The 23,859-nt window shown below is 51.2% G+C and overlaps 8 protein-coding genes across 8 annotated transcripts; 5 read left to right on the top strand and 3 right to left on the bottom strand.

The window, feature by feature from the left end:
* Positions 1–2,516: 2,516 nt before the first annotated feature.
* Positions 2,517–3,296, bottom strand: NECHADRAFT_81731 (uncharacterized protein; the record flags this gene model as incomplete). The annotated part of the gene is made up of 1 exon (XM_003044750.1): positions 2,517–3,296. One exon carries the CDS (start codon positions 3,294–3,296, stop codon positions 2,517–2,519), a length of 780 nt encoding a protein of 259 aa, XP_003044796.1.
* A 3,736-nt stretch (positions 3,297–7,032) lies between these two features.
* Positions 7,033–10,600, top strand: NECHADRAFT_81730 (uncharacterized protein; the record flags this gene model as incomplete). The annotated part of the gene is made up of 3 exons (XM_003045163.1): positions 7,033–7,200; positions 7,247–8,477; positions 8,688–10,600. The coding sequence occupies 3 exons, from the start codon at positions 7,033–7,035 to the stop codon at positions 10,598–10,600; spliced, it is 3,312 nt and encodes a 1,103-aa protein (XP_003045209.1).
* A 1,307-nt stretch (positions 10,601–11,907) lies between these two features.
* Positions 11,908–13,045, bottom strand: NECHADRAFT_81729 (uncharacterized protein; the record flags this gene model as incomplete). Its single annotated transcript, XM_003044749.1, has 4 exons — positions 11,908–11,973; positions 12,056–12,701; positions 12,785–12,941; positions 12,994–13,045. 4 exons carry the CDS (start codon positions 13,043–13,045, stop codon positions 11,908–11,910), a joined length of 921 nt encoding a protein of 306 aa, XP_003044795.1.
* Positions 13,046–13,716: 671 nt separating this feature from the next.
* NECHADRAFT_81728 (uncharacterized protein) lies at positions 13,717–14,888 on the top strand (the record flags this gene model as incomplete). Its single annotated transcript, XM_003045162.1, has 4 exons — positions 13,717–13,724; positions 13,770–14,082; positions 14,166–14,621; positions 14,670–14,888. 4 exons carry the CDS (start codon positions 13,717–13,719, stop codon positions 14,886–14,888), a joined length of 996 nt encoding a protein of 331 aa, XP_003045208.1.
* A 506-nt stretch (positions 14,889–15,394) lies between these two features.
* NECHADRAFT_81727 (uncharacterized protein) lies at positions 15,395–15,820 on the top strand (the record flags this gene model as incomplete). Its single annotated transcript, XM_003045161.1, has 1 exon — positions 15,395–15,820. One exon carries the CDS (start codon positions 15,395–15,397, stop codon positions 15,818–15,820), a length of 426 nt encoding a protein of 141 aa, XP_003045207.1.
* Positions 15,821–16,534: 714 nt separating this feature from the next.
* NECHADRAFT_94456 (uncharacterized protein) lies at positions 16,535–17,572 on the bottom strand (the record flags this gene model as incomplete). The annotated part of the gene is made up of 3 exons (XM_003044748.1): positions 16,535–16,831; positions 16,881–17,428; positions 17,518–17,572. 3 exons carry the CDS (start codon positions 17,570–17,572, stop codon positions 16,535–16,537), a joined length of 900 nt encoding a protein of 299 aa, XP_003044794.1.
* Positions 17,573–18,413: 841 nt separating this feature from the next.
* NECHADRAFT_81725 (uncharacterized protein) lies at positions 18,414–19,747 on the top strand (the record flags this gene model as incomplete). The annotated part of the gene is made up of 5 exons (XM_003045160.1): positions 18,414–18,581; positions 18,628–18,732; positions 18,791–19,170; positions 19,226–19,293; positions 19,353–19,747. The coding sequence occupies 5 exons, from the start codon at positions 18,414–18,416 to the stop codon at positions 19,745–19,747; spliced, it is 1,116 nt and encodes a 371-aa protein (XP_003045206.1).
* Positions 19,748–21,374: 1,627 nt separating this feature from the next.
* Positions 21,375–23,199, top strand: NECHADRAFT_94455 (uncharacterized protein; the record flags this gene model as incomplete). Its single annotated transcript, XM_003045159.1, has 2 exons — positions 21,375–21,933; positions 21,983–23,199. 2 exons carry the CDS (start codon positions 21,375–21,377, stop codon positions 23,197–23,199), a joined length of 1,776 nt encoding a protein of 591 aa, XP_003045205.1.
* Positions 23,200–23,859: the final 660 nt, after the last annotated feature.

The raw sequence follows: 23,859 nt of genomic DNA, 5'->3' as shown, positions 1-23,859 counted from the left end.
GACGCCACGGGGCGCCACAACGGTCTTGGCAGTGGTAAGGATTGAGCTTGAGGCGACAAGGGAGGTGGAAATTCTAGACTCTTCACCAACAACAGTAAGCGAGCCAGCAGAGAGAGGACAAGTCGAGTGATGACGAAACAAGAGACGAAAGACGCAGAGACTGGCGGCATAAGGTTGATTTAACCTCATGGACGCGAGATTTGGTCTCTCCGGAGGGGGCGTCTCTTAGCGCAACTCGAGGCTCGTGCCATGGCATCTTGAACCAATTTTTCACCCACACAGCCCATCTCCCACGCAACCTCGACCAGCCAGACAAGGAATTGAGCAGCAAGGGGCCCCGGTCGTCGACTGCCGCCAAGATGGTGCCAAGTGGGGGCATCGCGGGGCCCACGGATACGCCGCTGCTTTTAACCAGAGATGCCGTCGCGTCCATGAGCACCAAGCCGGACGAGACGGCAGAGGACCAAGAGGTGTATCATAGAGGCCAGTTTTGCTCGGAAGGTATGGGAAGTTGTAAAAGTAATCATTGACCTTTAGCTCTCTTACCAAGCAGAAATACTTACCAACCAAGATCTGACACCCTCAGATCTAGAATCAACCACATGGTCTTACGGGAACGGGCCTGGATCCATCTGTCTCGATCAACTTTGATCGGAGTGCTAGCCCTTGTCTTATTCGTCATCCTCTGCATGCGTCTCCCTTGTTGGAGCCCAAGCGTTCTACCAATGCTCCTCTTGTTGAGTCAGTCTCATTCACACATGGTCAGCGCCTCAAAATCCTCATTGCCATCTATCCATTCATGATGGCACGCTCTCATCAAATTTTAGCTGGCACTAGACGCCCAACGACGCCTGATAAGGGGTTTGCTCTCCAATTACCCAGCCAAAAGCAAGTAGACGGGAGAAAACACCAAGGGGCCATGCTGCTGCTACCCGTTCAATGCCGCCATGATACGACTCTACAGAAGAAACGGCGGCCGCCTCCCGTTCATTAAAGCAGCGCCATCGACCCCGGCAGTTCCGTCAAGGAATCGGCCCTCCGCTCACATGAGAGGCCGATACGAAGAGATAGTCATCCCACTGAGGAAACAAGAATTGCAAGCGACCTGACCACCATCATCTGGCCAATGTCTGTATTGCTTGGCAATATCCGTCACCTCAATGACGCGCTTGCCTCGGCTGCAATAGCCTCCCCGTTCATCCTCCCTCCTTCCCGTGATGTCCTCAAAGGAGCGCAAGATGTTCATCTCTCCGCATCGATTGTCAGAGACCCGCAGGATCTTCAACACCAAGGTGCTCTCACGCAATGCACACTCACGTCAAGGTGCATCTGCGAGTTTCCCCCCACGGACAAGCGGTTCTGTCGGTGTCGGCGGCCGTTGAGCCGATCTGATCTCAGCGTCCTGTGTTTCCTTGTGTGCCCCCGTTGATGGCGCTTTTTCGCACATGGCTTTCAGGGTCTTGCAATTCAAGGTTATTTTTTTGCCCCAACGGCCACAATCTAGCCCATGTTTTAGCCCTGCTCAGCTGCTAGACCGATTCTGTACGGTTATTGCATTGAACCCTCCTGGTCACGTTTATGACATCGCGCTCATAGGCTGTCAAGTTAGCGTTTCAGCTCGTGAGTTGTCTGGTTCTTATCTCGCATCATTGGCGCGATAAAGATAAAGCCTTTCACCGACCAGATTGATCCAGATTGCGGGATAGCGCTGCATCGCTAGGTATTTAGAGTTGGAACTATGGGGGACATGCATGACTGTAACCTCGGTTCCTGTGGTTTGCAATCAAGGCCAGCAGCATGACACTATCGCCAGTCTGCCAAGACTTCGCACCGAGTTGGTGTTCGACCCAATCGGTCATTGACAGATGCCCGACAAAGTCAATTGTCACTGCTCATGTCGAATAATCCAGATTTATATCCAAAAAACTGATGTAAGTCGACGTCGCATTGGCAGGTCTTGGAGATCTCTTGGACATCTGACAGATCCCCGTTTTTGGTGCAGCCAAGACGCCCAGAACTGCACCCAGCGTTCGCCAGTCACTGGGCGCCAAGGGCCAAGATCTTGTCCCGAACCGCCAAGAAGGAAAATGCACCAGGTGGTGCAAAATTCATCAAGAATGAGATTTCACGATGGCTTCATTTTTCAGATGTTGGATGGTTGAACCATGGTTCGTGATATCACTTTCGGTGCTGTCGTGAACATCGGGTTTCAGTGCAAGCAACACGACCAACATCAACTGACACCATGAGACTGAAAACATATCACATTTCATTGCATACAACCGCATACACATAATTGAGTAAAAGGAGAATCATCGTGCAGTGTAAAGGGGCTCCAAGCCCCGAATCTTGTCGCATTGCATGAAAGCTTCTGTCAGGAGCTTTCTCCTTGCTGATGGACTCTATCCTTATTTGTACAACATTCTAAGTAGATTGCCTCCCATAAATGATCAAGACCAAGAAAATAGTGCTTCATTCCTCCAAGGTATCTATCCCACCAGTTATTCCAGGCGACTTTAATTGAAAGCCATCATGTAAAAGAGAGTTGACATGGCGAACGAAACACACATGTAGCCCATACTAGGGACATGGGTTGAGCCAGCAGCTGTTGGAGTAGCGCTTGGCTCCTCGGTGCTGGTCTCAGTGGATTGAGTAGGGACCGCCGCCGAGGTTCTCAGGGCGGTGGGTGCAGGTGGAAGAGATATCGTAGGCTCTTCGGTGTCGACGGCGAGGACGCTGCTCTTGGTTGCGAGGTCCTCGCCCACCGAAGCCCCAGGGCCGGTCAATTTCTCCTCCTTTGTCGTCTCCTCGGCAGTGCTTGCGTGAGTCTCAATCAAGATGTTCTCCTTGGGTCGAGTAGCCAGAGTCGAAGCAACCGACGTAGAAGTCGTGGTTGGGGGTGCAGGTGCAGGTGCAGGCGCAGGTGTAGAAACCGGCTCAGGGTTCTCAGCCTGAGGCTCATCCATATCTCGGCAGAGGACAGCGACGAGTTCACCTCTCTGGCCGCGATACAAGAGCGATTCCTCATCGGATGTGGCGCCGCTGCATGCTTGCTGAATAACGACTTCTGTCTGCTTGACTGAGTCCTTGCATGCAGCAGAGCAGGCCTTTCCACCAGTGAAGTCGCCAGGGGCGCATTGGGTGAGAGGGGTGTCGTAGGCCTGGACGCAGTTGACAGGGGCATTGGGTGAAGAAATAGATTCAAAGTCGGACAGGGTCAGCGCCTTGGCAGCCGCAGAGCCAGCCATGAAAATGAAGGATAGCTGAAGCCATCGTCGTGTGGATTGTCCAGCCATTGTGAATAAGTTGCGATGTAAAGTGAAGTGAGTGAAAAAGTCGAAATGTCTCCAGCAACAAATATGTCGATTAACCAGACACGGTAGGTTCGATTATATGAACTCAAAAACAGGCGAGACTTGATCCAAGCTGCCAGGCGTGGTATCTTTCGATCAATAAACTGGCAACTGGGTTGAAACGCACTATGTTGCAAGACAAACCAGGCTCACGGGACGAACACGCCAAGGGTCGAATGTCAGGAACGAAACTCCCGAGGGAATATAAACGTTTATGCGTCGAGAGGTTGCGAGTGAAACCTGCCCTTGGGGGGACTAGATCGTTTTTTATCGGGATGTTTGAAGTTTTTTGGCTTGGTGTGGCTGTCTGTGGGTGGTGGTATGAGACGGATTCGTGCTAGGATCCGCGTCGGTGGCTTTCGAAAAAGTCAAGATACGAAAACGATTTGCTGGTAGGGGAATATTAAGTTCCGGGAGAGTGCTCCTTTTGGTCGTTTGGTAGCAGACGATGGAAATTGAGGGTATCGTGGCCGAGTGACGATGCGATGTGATGCGTGTTGTCGGTCGCGATGATGCAGATGTACACCAATTAATACGAAGAAACAGCAAGGATTTCAGCGAAACGATCGATGGTGAGATAAAACGAATGCAAGAGATGCAAGAAAAAAGACTGGAGGAAAAAAAAGCGAATGGGTTTGTTGGCTCAAGTAAGTATCAAGGGCAGGGAGCACAGCTTTCCCACAGACCAAGATGTGTCTCACAGATGAAACGAGTGCTAAAGATGTTTGTTCACTCTGCAGCTGGGAGAGGAATGGATTAAATGAAGGGGATTGTGTACAAATCTGCTGTCAAGTGCCAGTTGGGGGTCAATGTGGGTGAAATATGTGTGAGAGGAAGCACGACTATGGGGGGTGATCAGCAGCCGCACCCACAGAAAGGATACGATGATCAGGGATAGAGCATCATCGGGAAAGGAAAACTGCATGAAGCGAGCAGTTCAAAATAGGACATCATATGCACATCACTAGAGGGTCTTTGAGATGAAACTCGTCCATTGACGAGCCACGAAGACGGCGCATCACAATTGACGTGTCGTGGCCGCTCGGGAGTGGGAGCGCCGCGGCAGGCCTCTCTGTCTGCGTATGTGCGTCGTTTGCCCAAGCCTCAAAGGTTGCTCCGCAAAGTCCCCGTAGCCCGCCTCCCCCCTCCGTGATCATCAGGGGTTCAGGGATGTTTCTCTCTGGGCTCTGACGTCACACCAATTACACATCTCGGATGCTGCTTGCTTCAGAGTTGGTGGTGGGTTGTTGGTGTTGGCCGCGCAGCAGCAGCAGCATACAGAGTGTAGTGCCGTGTGTTTGTTCTTGAAACGAGCATGATCCGATAAAGCTCGGGACAGCCGGGCATACAGAGCACGGCAGGGCATAGCCTTGTCCTACCTCTTCGTCTTCTTGTCCTCTATTTTTTTTTTTTTCATTGCCGGGCGAGGCTCGGTCACGACGTTTTTTTTCACACGTCAGACTGGGTTTCAGACCGTTTGTTTCGGTTTCATTTCTCAAAGCCACACGAGATTTGAAGCGGAGAAGGACGACGTCAGAGCGCTCCAAAAGGTTCAAAAGTGCCCCCCCCTCTTTCGGATCCGAGATCCAATAGATTCGAAAGTTCTTCTCCATTGTGGACGGGGGGGAAACAAAACTAGATGATGTGCCTAGAAGACGACACATGTTGGAGGTCATTGGCGGCGCGGACCCTTTCGTCCCAAGAAACCCCTGGCCCTTGTCACTTGTCACTCCACATAAAGATTGCCCATGTTTTTCGAGACCGAAAAGACGTCGGAGGAGGGGAAAAGTGGCGCGGGAAGCTGCCGAGGGCGGGCGCAGACGTTGGAAGGATTGAGGCTGATACAGCTGTTGACAGCTTTCGCATAAATATCAGCGTTTCTAGATTCTGCCTATGCCAACACCAACGCCTCAATGCAAAACCCTCCAATGTTGTACTCGTTTTGTTTGATGTCTCAATCGTCTCACGAACCATCAGGAAGAAAAAGTCCCCTGAAAATCGCTGAGCAAACTCTGCCTCTGCCACGGAATTTTTCCCGCACGAGCAAATGATCAGACCCCGGCGATCAGCTCGTGCCTAGCCTCGTCTCCGGCATGGCGCTGACACTGCCGTGGATCACGATCGACGGTATCATTTGCCACTCGGACGACCCTTTAGTTTTGTAGCTGCTGATTTGGGTAACCACCAAAACACATCATCCGAGAATCTCTCCCTTCACCGCATCTCGGCAGCGAATTGATCATGGCGGCCTTTTGTTGTTCCAGGACGATCAGTCGGGATGCAGTCCTTGCCGCTATTAGTGCCGACCAAAATGTCCTAGCGTAAAAGCTAGTGCAAGGCTGAAACGTTAGTAAAATGAGTCCTATTGGCAGACTGGCATGGGTGGCTTGCTTGAAGCACTTTCTCTGGACCTCCAGTTTTTGAGGGCAAACTCGAAAACTCATTCGGGTCTTTGATCGTCAATCACGAGATACCTAGGCAGCTATGGATACTACGACACGAGGAAATAGTAGTTTAACTAGCGATATATCTAACCTCCAGGCAACAAAGGACAATCACTTACGATGATGTGAGAAAAGCATGATGCGAGTAACACCATATGCGGCGCCAATCCTCCGCCTGCTTCATCTATGAATACCCGCCAATTGAACGTGCCTTGCATCGTCTAATTCAAGCGCTGAGCGATTCCTTCAGGATGCAAGACCCCGTCTGATTGGCCTGTTGGTCGAGTCTCGACGCGGAGACAGTCTCTTCCTGTACCATTCCCAGTCAGTGCCACATCGAGCACCACCGTGACTGGCCCCTCAGCCTCTCCAACATACTGGGGTGTAAGCGCTTGCAGTCGCATGTCCCTCATAAAGATGCCATCCATGGCTTCTCTATTCGTCTTGACTTTTTCAGCCGTTTGGCCTACGTGATTGACTGTTGTCGTCGTGGTTGCATGAAATGTCGGGCGCGAGAAAACCTGTCGCCTCAGCAGGCGCGCCGCCGGCCATAGCTAGCACCATGCATTCAAAGCGGTACCAACAAGGTGTGTTTCATCTGAGGAATGGGACAACCCAATCTGCCAGCTAACAACATCTCCCTCCAGCTGCGCAGCAAGACGAGGATGACCTGGGCTACATGCATCCCACGGGTGGCTATTTAGACGGATCCACTTGGACGACATATACTCAGAGCCCAACATCAGGTCAACAACAGTACGATCTCCTAGCTCGTTCCAGGAGCGACGACTCTGAATCGCCGCGGCCTGTGTCTCCCCTCCGTCCAAGCGAGGAATACGAACGCTGTGTACCTTCGCAGGAGCCCTCTCCGGTACAGCCTACCGTGGATCCCAAGCACAACACCACAGTTCAGTACACAGATAGGTCCCCACCATCTGGAGGTCAAGATGGTCACCGAAAACACATGTGGACGCCAATGTGGCTGTCCAAGATAGTGCTGTTTCTCTTTGCTCTTGTGTTTGTCTGCATGACGCTGGCCACAGGCCTTTTGTACCACTTCTCCCAGGAAAACAATGGCATTAGCACCCAAAAAGAAGCTAATCACTATGGCTGGAAGTATGGCCCAACTGCCTGTAAGTTCCCTCAAGGATGTCATCACATGCTTTCATGTCTAACTCGGCACAGTGCTTGTGGTCGTCGGGGCATTATGGAAGCAAGTCGATCATCATAACAAAATGCTGGTTCCTTGGAAAGAGTTGCAACAAGGCCCATCTCCCGCTGACAAGTCCCTATTGCTCGACTATGTTTCGCCCATGGTGCCCACTGCCCTTTGGCAAGCCATCAAGAACCGCCACTGGGCCGTTGCCCTCTCCATCACCGGCCACTTGCTGATACTCGGCACGGTATGTTCTCCCCTAGTCCGCCCAGACAGTCTCTAACACACCCCAGACCGTCTTCTCCACCGGTTTGCTGATCCTCGAGTCAACCGAGGTGACCAAGACCAGTCAAGACTTTGGCATCAAGAATGAATTTCGGGTCAAAGACCCAAAAGATGTCGACCTTGCTTTCAAAGTCGGCCCAGCTGCCGCCCAATTGTACTACGGCATTCACTTCCAGGGTCTGCAGTACCCTGCCGGGACCTCCGAGAATCTCATCCTACCCGAGCTCCAGCTCCCAAACGGCGTGTCCGACGATCTCAATTATACTCTGACAACCGAGGGCATTCGCGTAGGTCTTGATTGCGAGATCCTGCCCATCACCAATGGAACCGAGGCTAGAATGCCCTGGAAGAGTATCCTGGGATCATTCATCGTGACCAATATATCGACTTCCGATTGCAAGATTAATGGCGTCACGATCGGCGTCGGCCCTGATCACAACTACTACCATCGAAAGAATGCGACGCAAAACTACCAGGGACTCTTTGGGGTGTACCCTTGCAATGTTGATTGGAACTTTGCTACCCAGTATCTCCAAGCGAATGACACCGACAAACGCGACATGATCCAAGACGTCTATGCAGACCAGCGGATAGTCCTGTCTGTGGCCGACTTGAGGGTAGCACCATGGAACATATCGAAGGCCAATGCAGACTATTTCTACGCTCAGGAAGTCAAGGTGGCACTATGCAAGCCGAGATACAATCTCCAATTCTTCGATGTGCAGGCCGCGAGTCTCGTCAATAATTCTGCTCGAGCAGTCTTATCGTCCATCTCGAAATCGGGCCGGAAGCTCGTCTCTGGATTGCCTGTTGGGGCCGTCGCCAGGGGTGTCGAAACCGCCTCCAAGGCCCTTTACCTTGGACCTGGTGGTGAGGACTATGCCCTGTCACAGGTAGTGCCGACCTTCTTCCAGCTCATGAGCATGAAGAACGATAACTCGTCTGTTGGAGCGTTCCTTGACCCCGATTTCCTCATTGAAACGGGAACGAGCGTGTTCAATGGCATTGCTGCTCAACTGATGCGACAACTCGCTCTTCAGCCAATGGAGAAACAGGTGGCGGGAAATATCTCGTATGTCGAGAACCGCCTGCATGTCAAAGCACAGTCAACCGGTTTCATGTGCGCCTTCCTGGCACTTCTCACACTGATAGCCGTTGGCACAATCTTTGTCCGACCTCGCGACGTGGTCCCTCATGAGCCTGGCTCCGCTGCTACTACGGCTGCTATTCTTGCGGCGAGTAAGTCTCTGCGCCAGACTCTGATGAACATGGGGTCTCTCCGTCAGAGCCAGATCCGCTCACGGTTGCAGGGCCTTGGCTTCCGAAGTGTAGTTGTTCCTGGACCGGAACCAGCCTTCGTGGTCGAGCCCGTTGCTCAGAGCAAAGAGCAAGTCTCGTATAAAGCAAGCGCAGAAACACATGCTGTACCTTGGTGGTGGCCCATGGCAGGTACACGTTGGTTCCTGTGCGTGACCATTGTGTTGCCATTGCTTCTCATCGCCGCTCTAGAGATCGTTCAACGTCTTTCAGACACCAACACTGGGTTCGTCGACATTGGCCCGTCAGACTCGATTGTCCTTGCAACATACATCCCAGCCGCGGTAGTACTTGGAGTTGCCAGTATGTATTCTGCCGTCGAGTTCATGGTCGCTGTCTTTGCTCCATTCCACGCACTCAAGAAGGGCAGAGCTCCCGCGGAGCGATCCATCAGCCTGAACATGGTTGGCAAGCTCTTGCCCCATGCAGCTTTCATGTCCTTCAAGACCCGACATTTTGCGGTCCTTGTGGCTTTGCTTGCCAATTTTATCGGCAGCTTTCTGACGATTGTCATCTCTGGTCTTTACAGCGCCATCAACGTGCCTGAAGTTCAGGATTTAGCGATCCAGCAACTCGACACGTTCAACTTTAACAATGTGGATCTGTCACTCAGCGACAACCAGGCTGCTGCTATCGACAGTCTTATCGAGTACCTCGACTTGGACTATCCACAATGGACTCATGAGGGGCTCGTTTACAACCATTTCAAGCCGCCTCAGGTGAAGATTGAGAATTCGACTGAAGCGCCATTCACCATCAACGTCCCGGCATATCGGCCAAAGCTCAACTGCACGACTGTTGTTGAGAAACGAGAAGCAAAAATGGTCATGGTCGATGCCAAAGGGAACTACACCCAAACCATCCCGGGACAGAACGGGTTCACCGAGGCCATCCAGGGCTACATGCAGGTCGGTTTCAACACCACCTTGGATTATGCGAAATGGTGCGAGAGGTCCCCAAACAAGAATTTGACGGAAAACTGGTGGCAGGAGTCGTTTCTCATGCCTTACACCTCGAACCCAGTATACGTGGGACAAGCCTCAATTATGCAATGGGGCAGCCAATCCATCTCGGGCAACGGTGCTATCAATACCAATCCTACCACCGGCGATGGCTACGGTGCCAACGGACTGAGCACTGGGAATAACGGCTGCCCGACTTTTGCGCTCACTCTCGGGACCGTTCAAGTCAAGAGCCTCAAGCAGATCGGGAAGAGTTCCGCTAAATGGGACATCGACTATGACCTTGAAACCTTGATGTGCTACCAGAACCTAGAGCGAGTGGAAACGAATCTTACTTGGAGCCTGCCTGACTTTCAGTTCACCAGCTCAGGCAAGCCCAAGGTCGATGAGTCTACAGCGACTCTGGTGAGGAACGGTACAGGCAGCTATCGGTACGAATATGCCATCAATGCTTGGCTTGAGGGCCTAAGCGACTCTGTGTACAACCGCACCATTCCGGGCCCGAACAGCACGAGCCCGGCATACGCCAATATCGACCAGTTCATCTCGGCGCTCGTTCATGGCAAAGCTGGACGGCCTCTCGAAGAATACCTTGGGGAGGGGGGCAGGGAGAATGCGGCGAAAGGAGCCAGTCGTCTGTACGAGGTTTACATGGCGCAGGCCATGTCCTTGAACATGCGCGGCAACGCTACCGACGGCACTCGACTGCCATCGTACAACGGAACGTTGACAACGTCAGGGCACCGACGCCTGAAACAGAACAAGCCCACCAAGATTGCGCTCCAGGCCATGCTCGCGACCATGGTTGTCTGTGCCATCGCAACGACGCAGCTGATGGAAGTCCGAGGTGTCCTGCCACATAACCCGTGCTCAATCGCCGGTACAGCAACTCTCCTTGCCGGCGGCGAAATGACTACACCCGAATTCGTTCCTCCTGGGTCAGAATGGCGCAATGATGGAGAGCTAGCTCAATCAGGAGTATTTAGCAGGAGTCTCTATACACTGAAGTATTGGGACACTACCGACTCATACATGAGGGAGAAGCAGCGGTACGGCGTCGACGTGGACCGTGCTATTGGATGAAAAGTGGCATGGAGGAATGTTATCTTTTGGAGTTTGTATTCGGATATACCCAGTCAACGACATACGAAATGGGAGGATCAAGGGTGGGGTAACAACAGACATGAACAATGCCAACACATAAATAATGGCGTGCTCGAAGATGGTCATTAATCTCTGCCCGTGTGAACCTCGTTTTTTCTCTTTTACATCTTTACACACACAACCTTTTATCTAGGAAACGAATACCTAAAGGATGGCGGTGTTCTCCATTTCGTTCCATTGAATGACACTGCCATGGAAGAGTTGTCCTTGTCTACCCTGAAGACGCGGCCCAAAATCTGCGGATTCTCGACGCGGGAGCCAGTACGACTTGAGACGACATACCAGGTCAATTCGCCACAATTGGATCGATAGCTCAGTGGTAGAGCGAGAGATTGCAGATCTCTAGGTCGCGTGTTCGATCCACGCTCGGTCCTTTTCTTTTGCCTGATTTGACGAGAGCCCCATGTCTCTCACATATTTTTTTGCACTTCAACGCCACACCAATAGTCCAGACCACATCAACCGACTCTAGAGGACACGTCGACATGAACAACTCATCACAAGGATCGATAGCTCAGTGGTAGAGCGAGAGATTGCAGATCTCTAGGCCGCGTGTTCGAACCACGCTCGGTCCTGTCTTTTTGACGTTCAGATAGATTTACTTGCGAGAATCTCTTTTTGAGTTGTTGATGCTCTCTATCTTCGAGATTGAGGCTTGGACTGAGCGGTTTGGCCGCTCTGTGGGTGAAGCTGGGCCCTGGAGCTCGTGTGGGGAGAGGATGGAGCTTCAAGGCTGGGCGTTGTCTTGTCTGCAGGCTGACCGCCCTTGAGGCCACGTCTCAGATTCTCGTGATACCTCCACTCTGCTTGAAGATTCTTGACTTGCCTTGAAGATGTCGTTTCTCCTCCTGTCATAGATAGGTGGGTTTGGCAATATCCTGTCCCGGGAATATACCAGCGTTGGCTTTCTTGATACTAAACCCAAGATTCAGACCTTGATCAGATGACAGCAGTGGGTGCCACAATGAGGAAATAGCATGAACCACTGTTATCTCTCATTAGGATCTGTTCACATTGGCTCGTGGTGTTGTTACTTCGAAACACTCATTGCGTTAGAGTTTAGGCAGAGAAATTCAACTATTGTCATGGACACAGTCACCAGTCATCACAGAAACTTTCAAGCATGACTCATATGGCACAGGGCAGGCAGTAGAACAATGTTTTATTCTGTGGGTTCTCAAATCTCAATGGCGCTCGCTTAGTTACTCGTGATCCATCATGACATCTTACAGGAGGTTGATCAGCTCGTTGGCGATACTGTGGGCGTTGACACCAAAGTCCTTGGGGATGGTCTACAGGAATCGTTAGCTTGCATCTTGAAAACAGACTCACTGAGATGAACATCTCATAGTGAGTATATGGCACTAAACATACCTGAAGATAGAGAATGCCACCCTCGATGACAGTCTCGTTATAAGACCTCTTCATCTCACTCACGACACGGACGTGAACAGCACTCTCCTCCACAGCCTCGACAAGACCCTCCTGGAGCATCTCATCCTGGTCAAACTTCTGGTACTCAAGGTCAGAGACCAGACCCTGCAGGTACGACAGGTGAGTTCGACCAAAGTTGTCCTCCCAGCCATCTTGGGCATTGGAGTCAGCCTTGAGCTTGTTAAAGTTGTCCTCAAAGTTGGGCACGATGGCGACGTCCTTGCCAAAGATCTTGTTGAGCTTCTTCTGGACCTCGGGGAGATCCTTTTCGTAGTCGTTCCTGATGGAGGCGCGGGCGATGTAGCTCATGGGCCTGTCGCCCGTGGGACCCTCGTTGAGGGCCTTGATGAGCTTGCCGCTCTCGGCGGCGTAGCTTGTGTTTGTGCCCAGGTTGCCCGCGGTGAAGAGGATGACGAGCTTGCCTTCGGGGGTCACCTTGGGGCCACAGTAGGAGACGGTGTTTTCTTCGTCAAAGTCCATTGTGAGAACATGGGCTGAGCAGATGTTGTTGATCTCAGACTTGGGTCCATCACCTCCGTTGGAGTCGATAAAGTATCGCATCTGATACTCGACACCCTCGACGTAACTATAGTAGACATGTTAGTGGACGACCAACTCTTGAGAGGGGCTCTATGAAGAAGTGATGAGTGGAAGTAAAGAAAATCTTACCCATTGATGCAGTCACCAAGAGAAGTGGATGCCCACGAGTCCGCTTCGGCATAAGGGTACAGGGCCTTGGGGTCAATGTCGATAGTCCATGACTCTCCAAGGAGATCTGAGAGCTTCTTTTCCCACTCCTCCTTCTTGTTCTCCCAGCCATCCCGGACTAGAAGACTGTTAGCCTGACACTTTATCAAACTGTGCTCATGGAGACGTACTGTTCTTGCGGACAGCAAGGGGGAGCTTCTCGGCAGGAGGAAGACGAGCCATATTGTAAGATAGGTTGTTAAAGGTTTAGAGAAGATCTGGAGGAAGGAGGTTGAAAGAATGATGGGATTCTGGAAAAAGTCGGTGACAGCTGCGACATAGAGGCTTTTATGGACCGAAGTGATAGCTTGATGAACCCCTGAGCTCGAAGAGCTTCAACAGCTGCCCTAGGCAACTTGCCAACATCTGCCTAGCCAAGGGACGGCTCATTCGGCAACTTCTGACCTGGGTCTAGAATGGAAATCGTAAACGCCGGACGACGCCCCTGGTTCCTCCTGCATTCGGTGTGACACCATCACCAACCTCCCACGTGCGGGCAAACATTCGACCTTGGGCTGACAGCTAGCTGAGATGCAATCTCCACGTCTGCCAAGCCCCAAGAGCCGCTTGCGGAGACAGCTGCACCAAAATCTGCCTTGTGCCTGGCCCCAAGGGCGCCATAACGCCCAGCTGAAAGTTAGCGCCGAATGGAGAAGGGCTGGCTTTTGAAGCGGCGTGAAAGCGGGCACGCGGGGCAACGCTATGGGCAAACTGGGGGGCATTTTCAGGGGTCTGGGTAGATTAGACGACGTGATTGATAATGTCGCAGTGAAGATGTTTTTGTTGGGGGAGGGCCTTTGTCGTTCTTGACTATCAATGTTCAGAAGCTGAAGTGAATTGCGCTATTTCTAAACATGTCTCTGTGAGTTGTCTTCCCCAGAGGTGTATCCATCTACTGACCTGTTAGACCGTTGAAGGCCAAGGTCTCTGTCAGAGACAACTGGACAAACCCTGATAGCCCTGCGCAAAAGGCTATCAAGGCCCTCAAAGAAGTGCTCGGTCTCGATGTTCATTGTGAGCCCGAATGGCCGATTCTTGTCTCTGAGCTGGATAATGTCTGGGAGGACAAGAACCAGCTCATCGCCTCAGTGGTATCTTTTCTGCAGACCTGGTTCCAGGTTCTGACCGAGTTGCTTGATGATGAGAGTCAAGAGGAGTGGGCGGATAAGCTGTTGACCAAGATCAATGAGCTTTGTTCCAGACTGAACTTGATTGTTGAGGTAAGCACGATGAAAGTCTTGGAGTAGATTTCAAACAGGACATGGCGGGCTTCAACAACAAGACGGCTAACATGACAACATAGATTTCCGAGAGTGAGCATGCCTCTACACAATGGTCTGATGGACGTCTGGGCTTTGTGCTTTCTCTGCCCAATACTCAGGTCTACCAGCCAGCTCAGTTTGCCGGCGTCTTCAAAGAGCAGCTCCTCGACTGCTTCGAAGCCAAGAAGCCCTCTAAACCACTACCTATTCACTCCACTACTGGGGATGAATGGGCTGATGTCGGCGTCGAGGAAGCAGCAGAGCAGCCTGCGAAGCAATCACAGACAAAGAGCCAGCCACCGACTGTGGATTATCTGCCTGATCCCAACACTATGCCCAAGCCTGGCACTCTCCTCCAAAAGACTCCTTACCACCTCTTTGTCTATGCGATTGGAAAGAACAAGATCGAGATTGAGTGTAGCCACAGTCAGACTCTCGAGGTTCTGTCTGAGTACCTCAAGAGATGGTGCAGAATCAACCCAAATCTGACAACCAAGGTAAGCAACTTTCAATTCCAGGGTGATGTACTCTCTAACATGACCAAGCCCCCTGCGGTAGAGATTGAGCTGAACCATGGCACTTCTGGCTTTGGAGTGACTTACGACAGACTCACTCTGTTCTGTGAGAATCGGTATGGAAGCATCTTTACCATCTCGGCTACCATGATCTTGAACCTGGTTGAGGGCGTTTTTGGTTACCAGCAGGTTTACAACGATGCATGCACTTGGCACTATCGCAGGGACACGCCGTTTAAGAAGGCATAGGAGATGGGACATGTACAAGCAATTGCCCAATAGCCTAGCACGTCCTTCCAACAACTCGCTGTGTATGTAAAAAGAATATGCAGAACGGGCTGGAGATAACTAAACCCCGGGCTTGTGGAGTAGGGACGGATATATCAGTCGTGCTGAAACGACGTCATTTGACCTGGGTCGAAAACTTAGTTTTCTGGTTTGGGATGATGGTCATGATGATAATTGGTTAGTTGTAATTAACTTTAATAATAGGGTTGTTTTTGTTGTTGATTTTTATTCGCTTCCTGGCAAGGAGAGCTTTTCACATTAACTGCGTTTATGGACCCAGAGAGAGTATCGGGCAGCATCTTCTTGTCGGACCCCGAGTGCTGTCCACTCCGGATGGTATTGCAGTTTGCTGCTTGACTTTATTTTGTACAAGATCCGCTACGAGTAACCTCAACTCCTCCATCAGTGCAGCTGCACAACAGACCTCTCCAGCCCCAAAGATATACCCAAGAGAAACAGATGCCAACATGAGACCCCTTTCTTGGCTTGCTACTCTCGGCTTGGCCGTGGCCTCTTCCGGAGTGGCCGCCGAGTATGCATCAAAACCCACCATCCTCATCGTCTCTGGAGCTTTTCACACCCCTAAACACTTTCAGCCTTTGATGAATCTGCTCGAATACTCAGGATACGCTGTCCACAACCCTCGGCTGCCCAGCAATGCTGTTCTTCCTCCAGAAGAGTCACACTACCGTGACATTGACGTTGTGAGGGGGATCGCTGAGCAGCTGGCTCATCAAGGAAAACGAATCATTGTCTTGATACACTCATACGGCGGCCTTGTCGGAACCAACGGTCTTGCCGGCTTGGGATTGCAAGAGCGTGCTCGCAAGGGTCTTGACGGTGGCATTGAGTGGCTGGCATACATGACCGCCATAGTCCCAGCAAAGGGATAAACGCTTAGTGGCGGACCTGTAATTGACGGGGCCCCCGATATCATGGCGAACTTTACTGTTGTGGTTAGTATAGATTCCAAGGTTTTGCCCACCCTTCTAACCATGCAACAGGACAATCGTATCGCCCTGTTTTCAAATCCAGAGGAGTCGTTTTACCATGACCTCTCGCCGGAAGCACTAAAGGCGGCCATAGCCGAGTTGACCGGGTTCTCTGTGCATCCCACCACAGTAGCGGTAGAGAACGAAGCATGGCGACACGCCAAGGTTGCATATCTCAGATGCGATCAGGACAGGGCGATACATTGGAAAGCGCAGCAAGCCCTGATCGACCGTCTTGTCAACGAGGGCGTGGATGTGGAGGTGACCAGGTGCAACGCCAGCCATAGCCCATTTCTAAGCCAACCTCAGACTGTGGTTGATTGGATTCAAGGCCTTCAAACCGACAGGAAGTGAGATCCAGAACGATTGCTGACCATGGAACTTGGGACTATCTGCAAAGCTGCAAAGCTCTGAAATGTTGTCTTGAAATCTAATGTTCTGGCAGAATGCCTACACCTACTGAGAAGGTTTCTACTCATGTGACATTCCGATGGTAGAGCGAATAAAGGTTAAGTCTCGATCTTTCTAGCCGAGTAATTCAGACTCTTTGGGTATGGATTATCATTTGTGGTATGCTCAAGAACTACTCAGTAAGCCCTTGACGCCAACAATCAACTATGTATGCATGCCCTTCTCCTTGACCTCGCCAAAGAACTTGAGCTCCTCCGCCATGGCGCGGGTGCCTTGATCCAATGGACCTACAGTCGGATACAAAGCTTCGAGCCCAATCTCGCGCACATTGACCGTCTGCTCCTCCTTTGTGCCAATCATCATGATCTCCACAATGTTTCCGTCTCCGTACTGGGGCTCCTGGAGCACACGCATAATCAACTCGGCGCAGTCCTCGGGCTTCAAGGCAATATCGCCTGGTCGAAGTCTGTCACGGCAGTATTCTTGCTCAAAGATGGGCGTCTGTCATCGTCAGCATCTATAGCGGGTTAACGTGGCATAGAAGACGTACAAAGCATGGTCCTGGGCAGACAGCCGAGTTTCGAATGTTCAGGGCCCTTCTCAGACCAGACAGGGACTTGACCATACTGACGAGAGCGGCCTTGCTTGCAAAGTAAAGAGGAGCCTGCATGGAATGCATGTAGCCACCCATGCTAGCAACCCAAAGGAGGTTTCCCTCTACCTCTGGGTTCTGTTGCCAATAGTCAATAGCAATCTGGGACAGCCTGATGGGGCCGATGGTGTTGATGGCGAAGCTCTTATACTGGCCCACCTTGGCATCTTCAGGGTCCTCAGAGAGGGGAGAGATACCAGGGGGTTTCCAGAAGGAGCTTGAGGGAGGCTCATATACTCCAGCGCTGTTGACCACAATATCAATTCGTCCAAACGTCTCGAGGGCTGTCTTCCATAACGCAGTGATCTGTGTCCAGTCGGAGATATCAGTCTCGCAAAAGACGAGAGATGGCTTGTTGGATTCTTTCGCGGGATGGGGGTACTCGGAGACCAAGGGTTCGGCTTCGGGTCGGAGACGCAGGTCGGCGATTATGACGGAGCATCCAGCTGCGAGGAGCAATCGGACAGTGGCAAGGCCGATACCTGAGATGGGGATGAGTCTACACGAGCAAATATCACATGCAGAGACAACCAACCGGAGCCGCCTCCAGTAACTATGGCAAATCGATCCTTTACAGTGTAGGCGGACATGGTTGCTGGGGAGAGGGGGGATTCACAGGGGAAGCTGATCAAACAGAGGAGCTTCGACAGTGCGGGTTGATTTCTCTTTATAAGGGATCATCGGGGTCATGGGCTGTGAAGCTGACCGTTACAGGTACCCGGCCGTTCAGGGTCGTAGCGGTGAAGCCCCTGCATCTTGTTTCGACATGGGAGATGGCTCGCCTGCGTTCCCCATGGTAGCAGTGCAGTAGTTCTCATCGCTTTGCCAATACGAATATTGGAAGCGTACGGGTGGCCCCGTCGTGAGCCCTTGCTAGCGGTGAGATCAACAAGGTTGTCAGGCCATGCCAAGGGAACAGTTCTGGGGTTGCTGTGCCCCTGGGGAAGTGTCCTTGGATGAGTAGTGGGGAGGATTTGAGGGCTCTTAAGCGAAAGAGGCACAGCTCACAGAGAAGATGATATTTTATCTACTTAACGATCAGTTTCTATCGTATGTATGACATTTTGAAGCAAGTAGTTGGCCATAAGTGGTCTAATTAACCTCCAAAGCCAAAGCCACGAAGGGGACGGGAAACAATGCCTAGCCTACCCGCGCAATCTTGGCCCGAGGGATCATCCTGAGACGAGCCTAGCGCTTAGTACTCGGCCAACAACAGGTCACATCGCGGACAAGGTAGGAAACTCTAACCCTTGAAGAGGTACGAGGGTCCTTGTTGAAGAAAAAGCAAGGGGACAAAGTTCTTGCATGATTAAATCCGAGTCTGACAGACCGGATTTGCTTTAATCTGTCACAAGGAACTATTGAGTATGAACTCTATTCTGGCAACTTTTGTTCAACACCGGCTGCCTGGTTCATCGACAGATATCTGCCATGGCTGAGGACTGGGAACCCGTTGAGCCCGAGGGCCTGGCTCTCGGGACGTACGCCACGACGGTTATCCTCTCGGTTCTCTGCACGATTGTGGTTCTTATGCGGACGTTTGTCCGAGCGAGGAACCGGTGTCTCGGTACCGATGACCACCTGATGGTCGCGGGATGGGTAAGCAGCCACCAACACTGACCCTTTTCTTAACTGACTTTAGTAGGCATCGTACATAGTACACAACGTCATCGTGATAGTCGGATGCCATCGCGGTATAGGTACGGTGCGGAGGAAGCTTACTGATGCCCAAGTTCGAGAGGGCATGAAGGTTCGTCGCCTCGATCCGGCCGAGATACACACACCATCCTAACGAGATCCGACAACAGTATGTCTTCCTATGGCAGATCTTCTACGCCGCAACCCTCGTATGCGTCAAATCGAGCATCTGCGTCACGGTCCTACGAATAGCAACGGGAAAGGTATACGTCTGGCTACTACGAGGCCTCATCGGCTTGTCCATCCTGATGAGCTCGGTCGGATTCATCGTCATCATGGTGCAGTGCCAACCGGTTGAGGCCTTCTGGGACCCATCCAGGGGGAAGTGCATGAACAAGATCCTTCCCACGATCCTGACGTACGCGGCGTCGGCTGCCAATGTCATCACTGACTTTGCGGTCGCGACTATTCCCATGGTTCTTGTGCGGAAGCTTCAGATGAGGTCCAAGTTGAAGCTGTACGCGCAGCTGATTATGGGTCTGGGAGTGCTGTGAGTTTAATCCCGACTTCCTTTCTACTGTACATGACTGACGAGGCAAATACAGAGCGTCGATCGCAAGCATCATCCGAGTCCCATATTCGAACGCATATCTTCAGCCTTCGACCTTTGTGTGTACGTACCGTACTGTCTCCCTCGGACTCCGCAGACAGCTAATCAGTATCGGGTGACAGATTCCGTGGCAAACATCATCCTCTGGACTGTGGTAGAGTGCGGAGTAGGCATCATCGCCGGCTCCCTCCCATCACTCAGAGCATTCTTCAAGAGCCTCGCAAAGGACAAGAGCACCCAAGAGTACAGTGGATCTCACCACACCGACCTCTTGACCATCGGACGTGTACGAGACAGGCAAACGAGATCAGGTCGCTCCCATGGGATAGAGCTAGGGCCTGCTGCCACTGCCACTGTTGACTATGGAGATACCAACCAAGAGCGAGATGACGATAGTACTCGTCATATCATCAAGGTGACGAGGGAGTTTGGGTTGGAGCGTAGTGGAAGTGATGAGGAGGAGCTGTATCAGGAAAGAGAGACAAGGGATCCAAGGTTACAAAAGGGAATGGTGTAGAAAGGATAGACTATAGAAAACACGATAAATTGCTGGCCCCCGTCACCTAGGCAAATGCCTATAGAAGTTTTGGAAAAGATGAGATAAATATCGAACAGACTTTGCCTTATTTTAGGCTCTTTATCTTCATTCTTAGATCACTATTTGATCAAAAGATGAAGAGATACTGATAATGATTTGCCAAGTGTGAGAAGCCATCCTCGGTGTCTGGATGAAATCGGTGGGAGATTTGTCGCTTCCACATCGCTCTCGGAACTGCACACACACACACACACAGACATCTCATGAATATGACCGGGTTTCGATCCGTCCCTATGTCCTTTTCTTAGATGTTCGGCTGCCTGGTGATGGTATGCTCCTTCGCATTACTATTCCGCTCCTCATCCCTCCTTTTCTTCATGGGCAAGAACTCTCTCAGGCTATCTACCTACTATATGCGCAGTAACAGCAACTGCTTAGAGTGGATGGTTTCAGGGAGCAGGATTGATCAAGCCATCTAGCCATTGTCATTAAATCGGCGAGGTAGTAGCAATGGTTCGCCATTGCGTTCAGGAGGGCCAGGTATAGTAATTCGCACTTGAACTTTGAAATGTTTCATTGATGCCATGGAAAGTGCCTTCTTCGACTAGAAACATGGATATCTTACCTTCATCCTGGCCTTGTTTTGCTTCTTCTTTTCTCTTTTCTCCTTAATCGCATTATCACCATGAAGCTGTGAGTCTACCTTGCATCCCATTCATCCACGTCTCTCCATCACCTATCATCCATCCACAGCATCAATCAATACTAACTTCTATCAGTTTATACATTGAGAAGCGCGTGGGGCCGCAGCAGACACACCGTCGCCGGCAACCACAACAGCAATCACCACCACCATCAATCATTATCATCATCATCATCATCATCATCATCATCATCATCATCAACAGCAACAACAACAACACCAACAGCAACAACAAAAACAACAACAACAACGTCGGAAACCTCCTCCGGACCCGCACTCCGCCGTCCGCCCAATGATGTACTCGTCAGACACATGATCAAAGAGCACATGAAGAGACACACAGCAAAAAAACCCAATACTGGTAGATCTGCATGAAGGGAGTTAGGTAAATTAGAGTAAAGCCTAATAAAAAGCTCATCATAAAGGGAGTTTGATTCTTTTCTCATTTTATGACGACAATTGAGATAAATGTTTGACTTGCACTATCATTTATCAAGTTTCCCTCAACTTCGTTCATTACGACCCACCTAGCAATCGTTCCCCACGATGGATCACGACATGACACAACTACCTGGGTAGGCATGGGGTCGCTACCGATCAAGATTGGACTTTGGTAGACATGTTGGCATAAGCCTCTTGAAATAGAAACAGACCTTGCCATGTTTGGCCTTTGTCACTAAGCCATGGATGTGATAAAATTCCCAGTCAGCGCTAATCCCCAATGTAGTTGTACACTGGGGTCTGTCCTTGAACGTCGTCTAACGACAGGGTGAAAAAGCTGCATGCCAAGGAAGATACCCTGATAAGACAGGCAGAGCCCAGTTACTCATATATACGCGGGTCCTCTGAGAGTTGTCAGTTGAGGTTTCCGACTTTCTCACTGACACTTTATCGTCTTCCATCATGTCTTCTCCTGACTACATCATCGTCGGCGGCGGCACATCCGGCCTTGTCGTTGCAAACCGCCTCTCTGAAGATCCCAATGTTCAAGTCCTGGTCCTCGAAGCTGGTGATGACCTCACTGCTGACCCCCGCGTCAACGTCCCCGGTTTCTGGCTCGCCCTTCTTGGATCTGATGCGGACTGGCGGTACCATTCAACTCCCCAGCCAGGTCTGAAGGATCGCTCTGTCAAAATTCCCCTGGGAAAGGCCATCGGTGGTACATCTTCTCTCAATGGCCAGGTTTTTGTTGCCCCCGCTCAAGCTGATATTGACGCTTGGGGGAAGCTGGGCAATGCTGGCTGGGATTGGGCCAGCTTGGTGCCATATTACAAAAAGTCATATACCCTTCTGCCGCCCAAGGACCAGGCGACACTTGATCACCTGGGCATCGACTGGATCAATGACGAGTATAAAGGCACTTCTGGCCCTATCAAAGTGTCCTTTCCCGGTGTTCTTGAGGATCCTCTCTGCAAAGCGTGGATTGATGCGTTCCGAGAGTTGAACAAGAGCACAACTGGCGGTATGTTGGCGAGCTACTCTCCTATCACCTTGTTTTAACATGTAAACAGATCCATTCTCAGGAAATTCAATTGGAGGATATAGTAGTGCGGGAAGTGTCGACCCAGAGACCAAGACGCGAAGCTATGCTGGCTCTGCTTACGCCCTTCCTGCTCTCCAGAGGTCCAACTTTAAGATTATCACGGGTGCTAAGGCCCATAAGATCCTGTTCCAAGAGAACTCTGACGGTGTCGTGGCAACCGGAGTACAGGCCAAAGTCAAAGGCGAGACCAAGACCTTTACTGCTGCCAAGGAGGTCATCGTCGCATCGGGCGCTTTCAACACTCCCAAGCTACTTGAGCTTTCGGGTATTGGAGGGAAAGAGACACTGGAGAAGCATGGAATCCCCGTCACTGTTGATCTCCCTGCCGTAGGAGAAAACCTGCAGGACCACGTCATGACTAGCGTCAGCTTCGAAGTGGCCGACGGCGTCATGACTGGAGATCCCCTCCTGCGTCAGGAACCAGAAGCTCTCGCCCTCGCCCAGGAGCTTTACCAGAAACATCGAGCTGGCCCCTTTGCTGTCGGTGGCACGCAGTGTCATGCCTTCATGCCCAGCCCTGACTCTATCAGTGAGCTACTGGATAAGTACCCGCCAACGCCCGAGAACCAAGATTACTACAACGCTGTCCGTTCGATTCTCGAGAAACCTGACGCCACCTCTGCTGCATGCTTCCTGTTCCAGGTACAGGCAAACGTTCATGAACACGGAAAAAGTTACATCGGATCGTCGCGAATGCCCGAGAACTTTGTCTCTTTCGGCTGCTTCCAATCTCATCCTCTTTCTCGTGGAGCAACTCACATATCATCAGCCGATGTCGATGCTATGCCTGAAATCGACCCCCGTTACTTCTCCCACCCGGCTGACCTTGAGATCCTGGCTCAAAACGTCCGGGCCCTCGAGGATCTCCGCCAAACCAAAGCATTTGGGGCATTCCTTAAGCCTGACGGGAAACGTAATCACCCTGATGCTTTCCACATTGGAACTCTAGAGGGGGCCAAGAAGTACGTCCTCGACACGGCTTCCAACACGTTCCATGTGTGCGGTACGGCTGCAATGTTGCCCAAGGATAAGGGAGGCGTCGTGGATATCAATCTGGTTGTCTACGGCACGAAGAATCTACGTGTCGTTGATGCTAGCATCTTTCCGCTTATCCCTCGTGGAAATATCATGTCTTCGGTGTATGCCGTAGCTGAAAAGGCTGCTGATGTTATCAAGGGGGTTTGAATTAAAACATACTTGAAATAGAAAGCTTGAGCATCGCAAACAGCCAACTGGATGTTTATAAATACAATAGAAAACCGTATTTAGAAAAGGTTAAAGAGACGAATTCAAACCTCGATGAATCTTTGACTGGATATATCTCCTATACTCAAGTGCCAAAGCCCAGAACCAGCAAACAAGTCGAATGAGTCTTCTTCAAGGGTGAAGCGAGCCATTGCGTTGTCGGGATGAAACCATTTCTTCCGCCAATGGTCAAGCCTGTCAGCATGCGAGATGTTGGAATTGGTTAAAGCGAGAATGGAACCCGAGTGGAAAGAGGAGAAATTTCCCTTGCAATGTAAGCATTATACACAAGAGAAGAAAAAGAAGAGGAACCAAACCTTTGAGGTGGGGATAGCTTCAAAATGCTAAGCGAACCCCCGCGAATACCGTAAGCAAATTGATAAAACCTGGTGGGTCTAGATACCCTTGCTAGCCTCTGTTATTAGGCTCTTGATTTGCTATCCCGCAGGAGAGGCTCTCACTGGCAGCTCGCGAAGCGGCAGTGGCTTTGAACTTATGGGGAACTCATGTAACCAACCAATAACTCACGATCAGGGCTTAACCAGGGTGTCGAGACCCGTACGAGTACGACAGAACCGAGCCCGTATTCGTCATCTCTTA

Source organism: Fusarium vanettenii (assembly GCF_000151355.1).
Source record: "Fusarium vanettenii 77-13-4 chromosome 6 genomic scaffold NECHAsca_20_chr6_4_0, whole genome shotgun sequence".
In the NCBI taxonomy this organism is placed as follows: Eukaryota; Fungi; Ascomycota; class Sordariomycetes; order Hypocreales; family Nectriaceae; genus Fusarium; species Fusarium vanettenii.
Note: the sequence above shows the minus strand (reverse complement) of the source record. Positions and strands in the feature narration are given on the sequence as shown.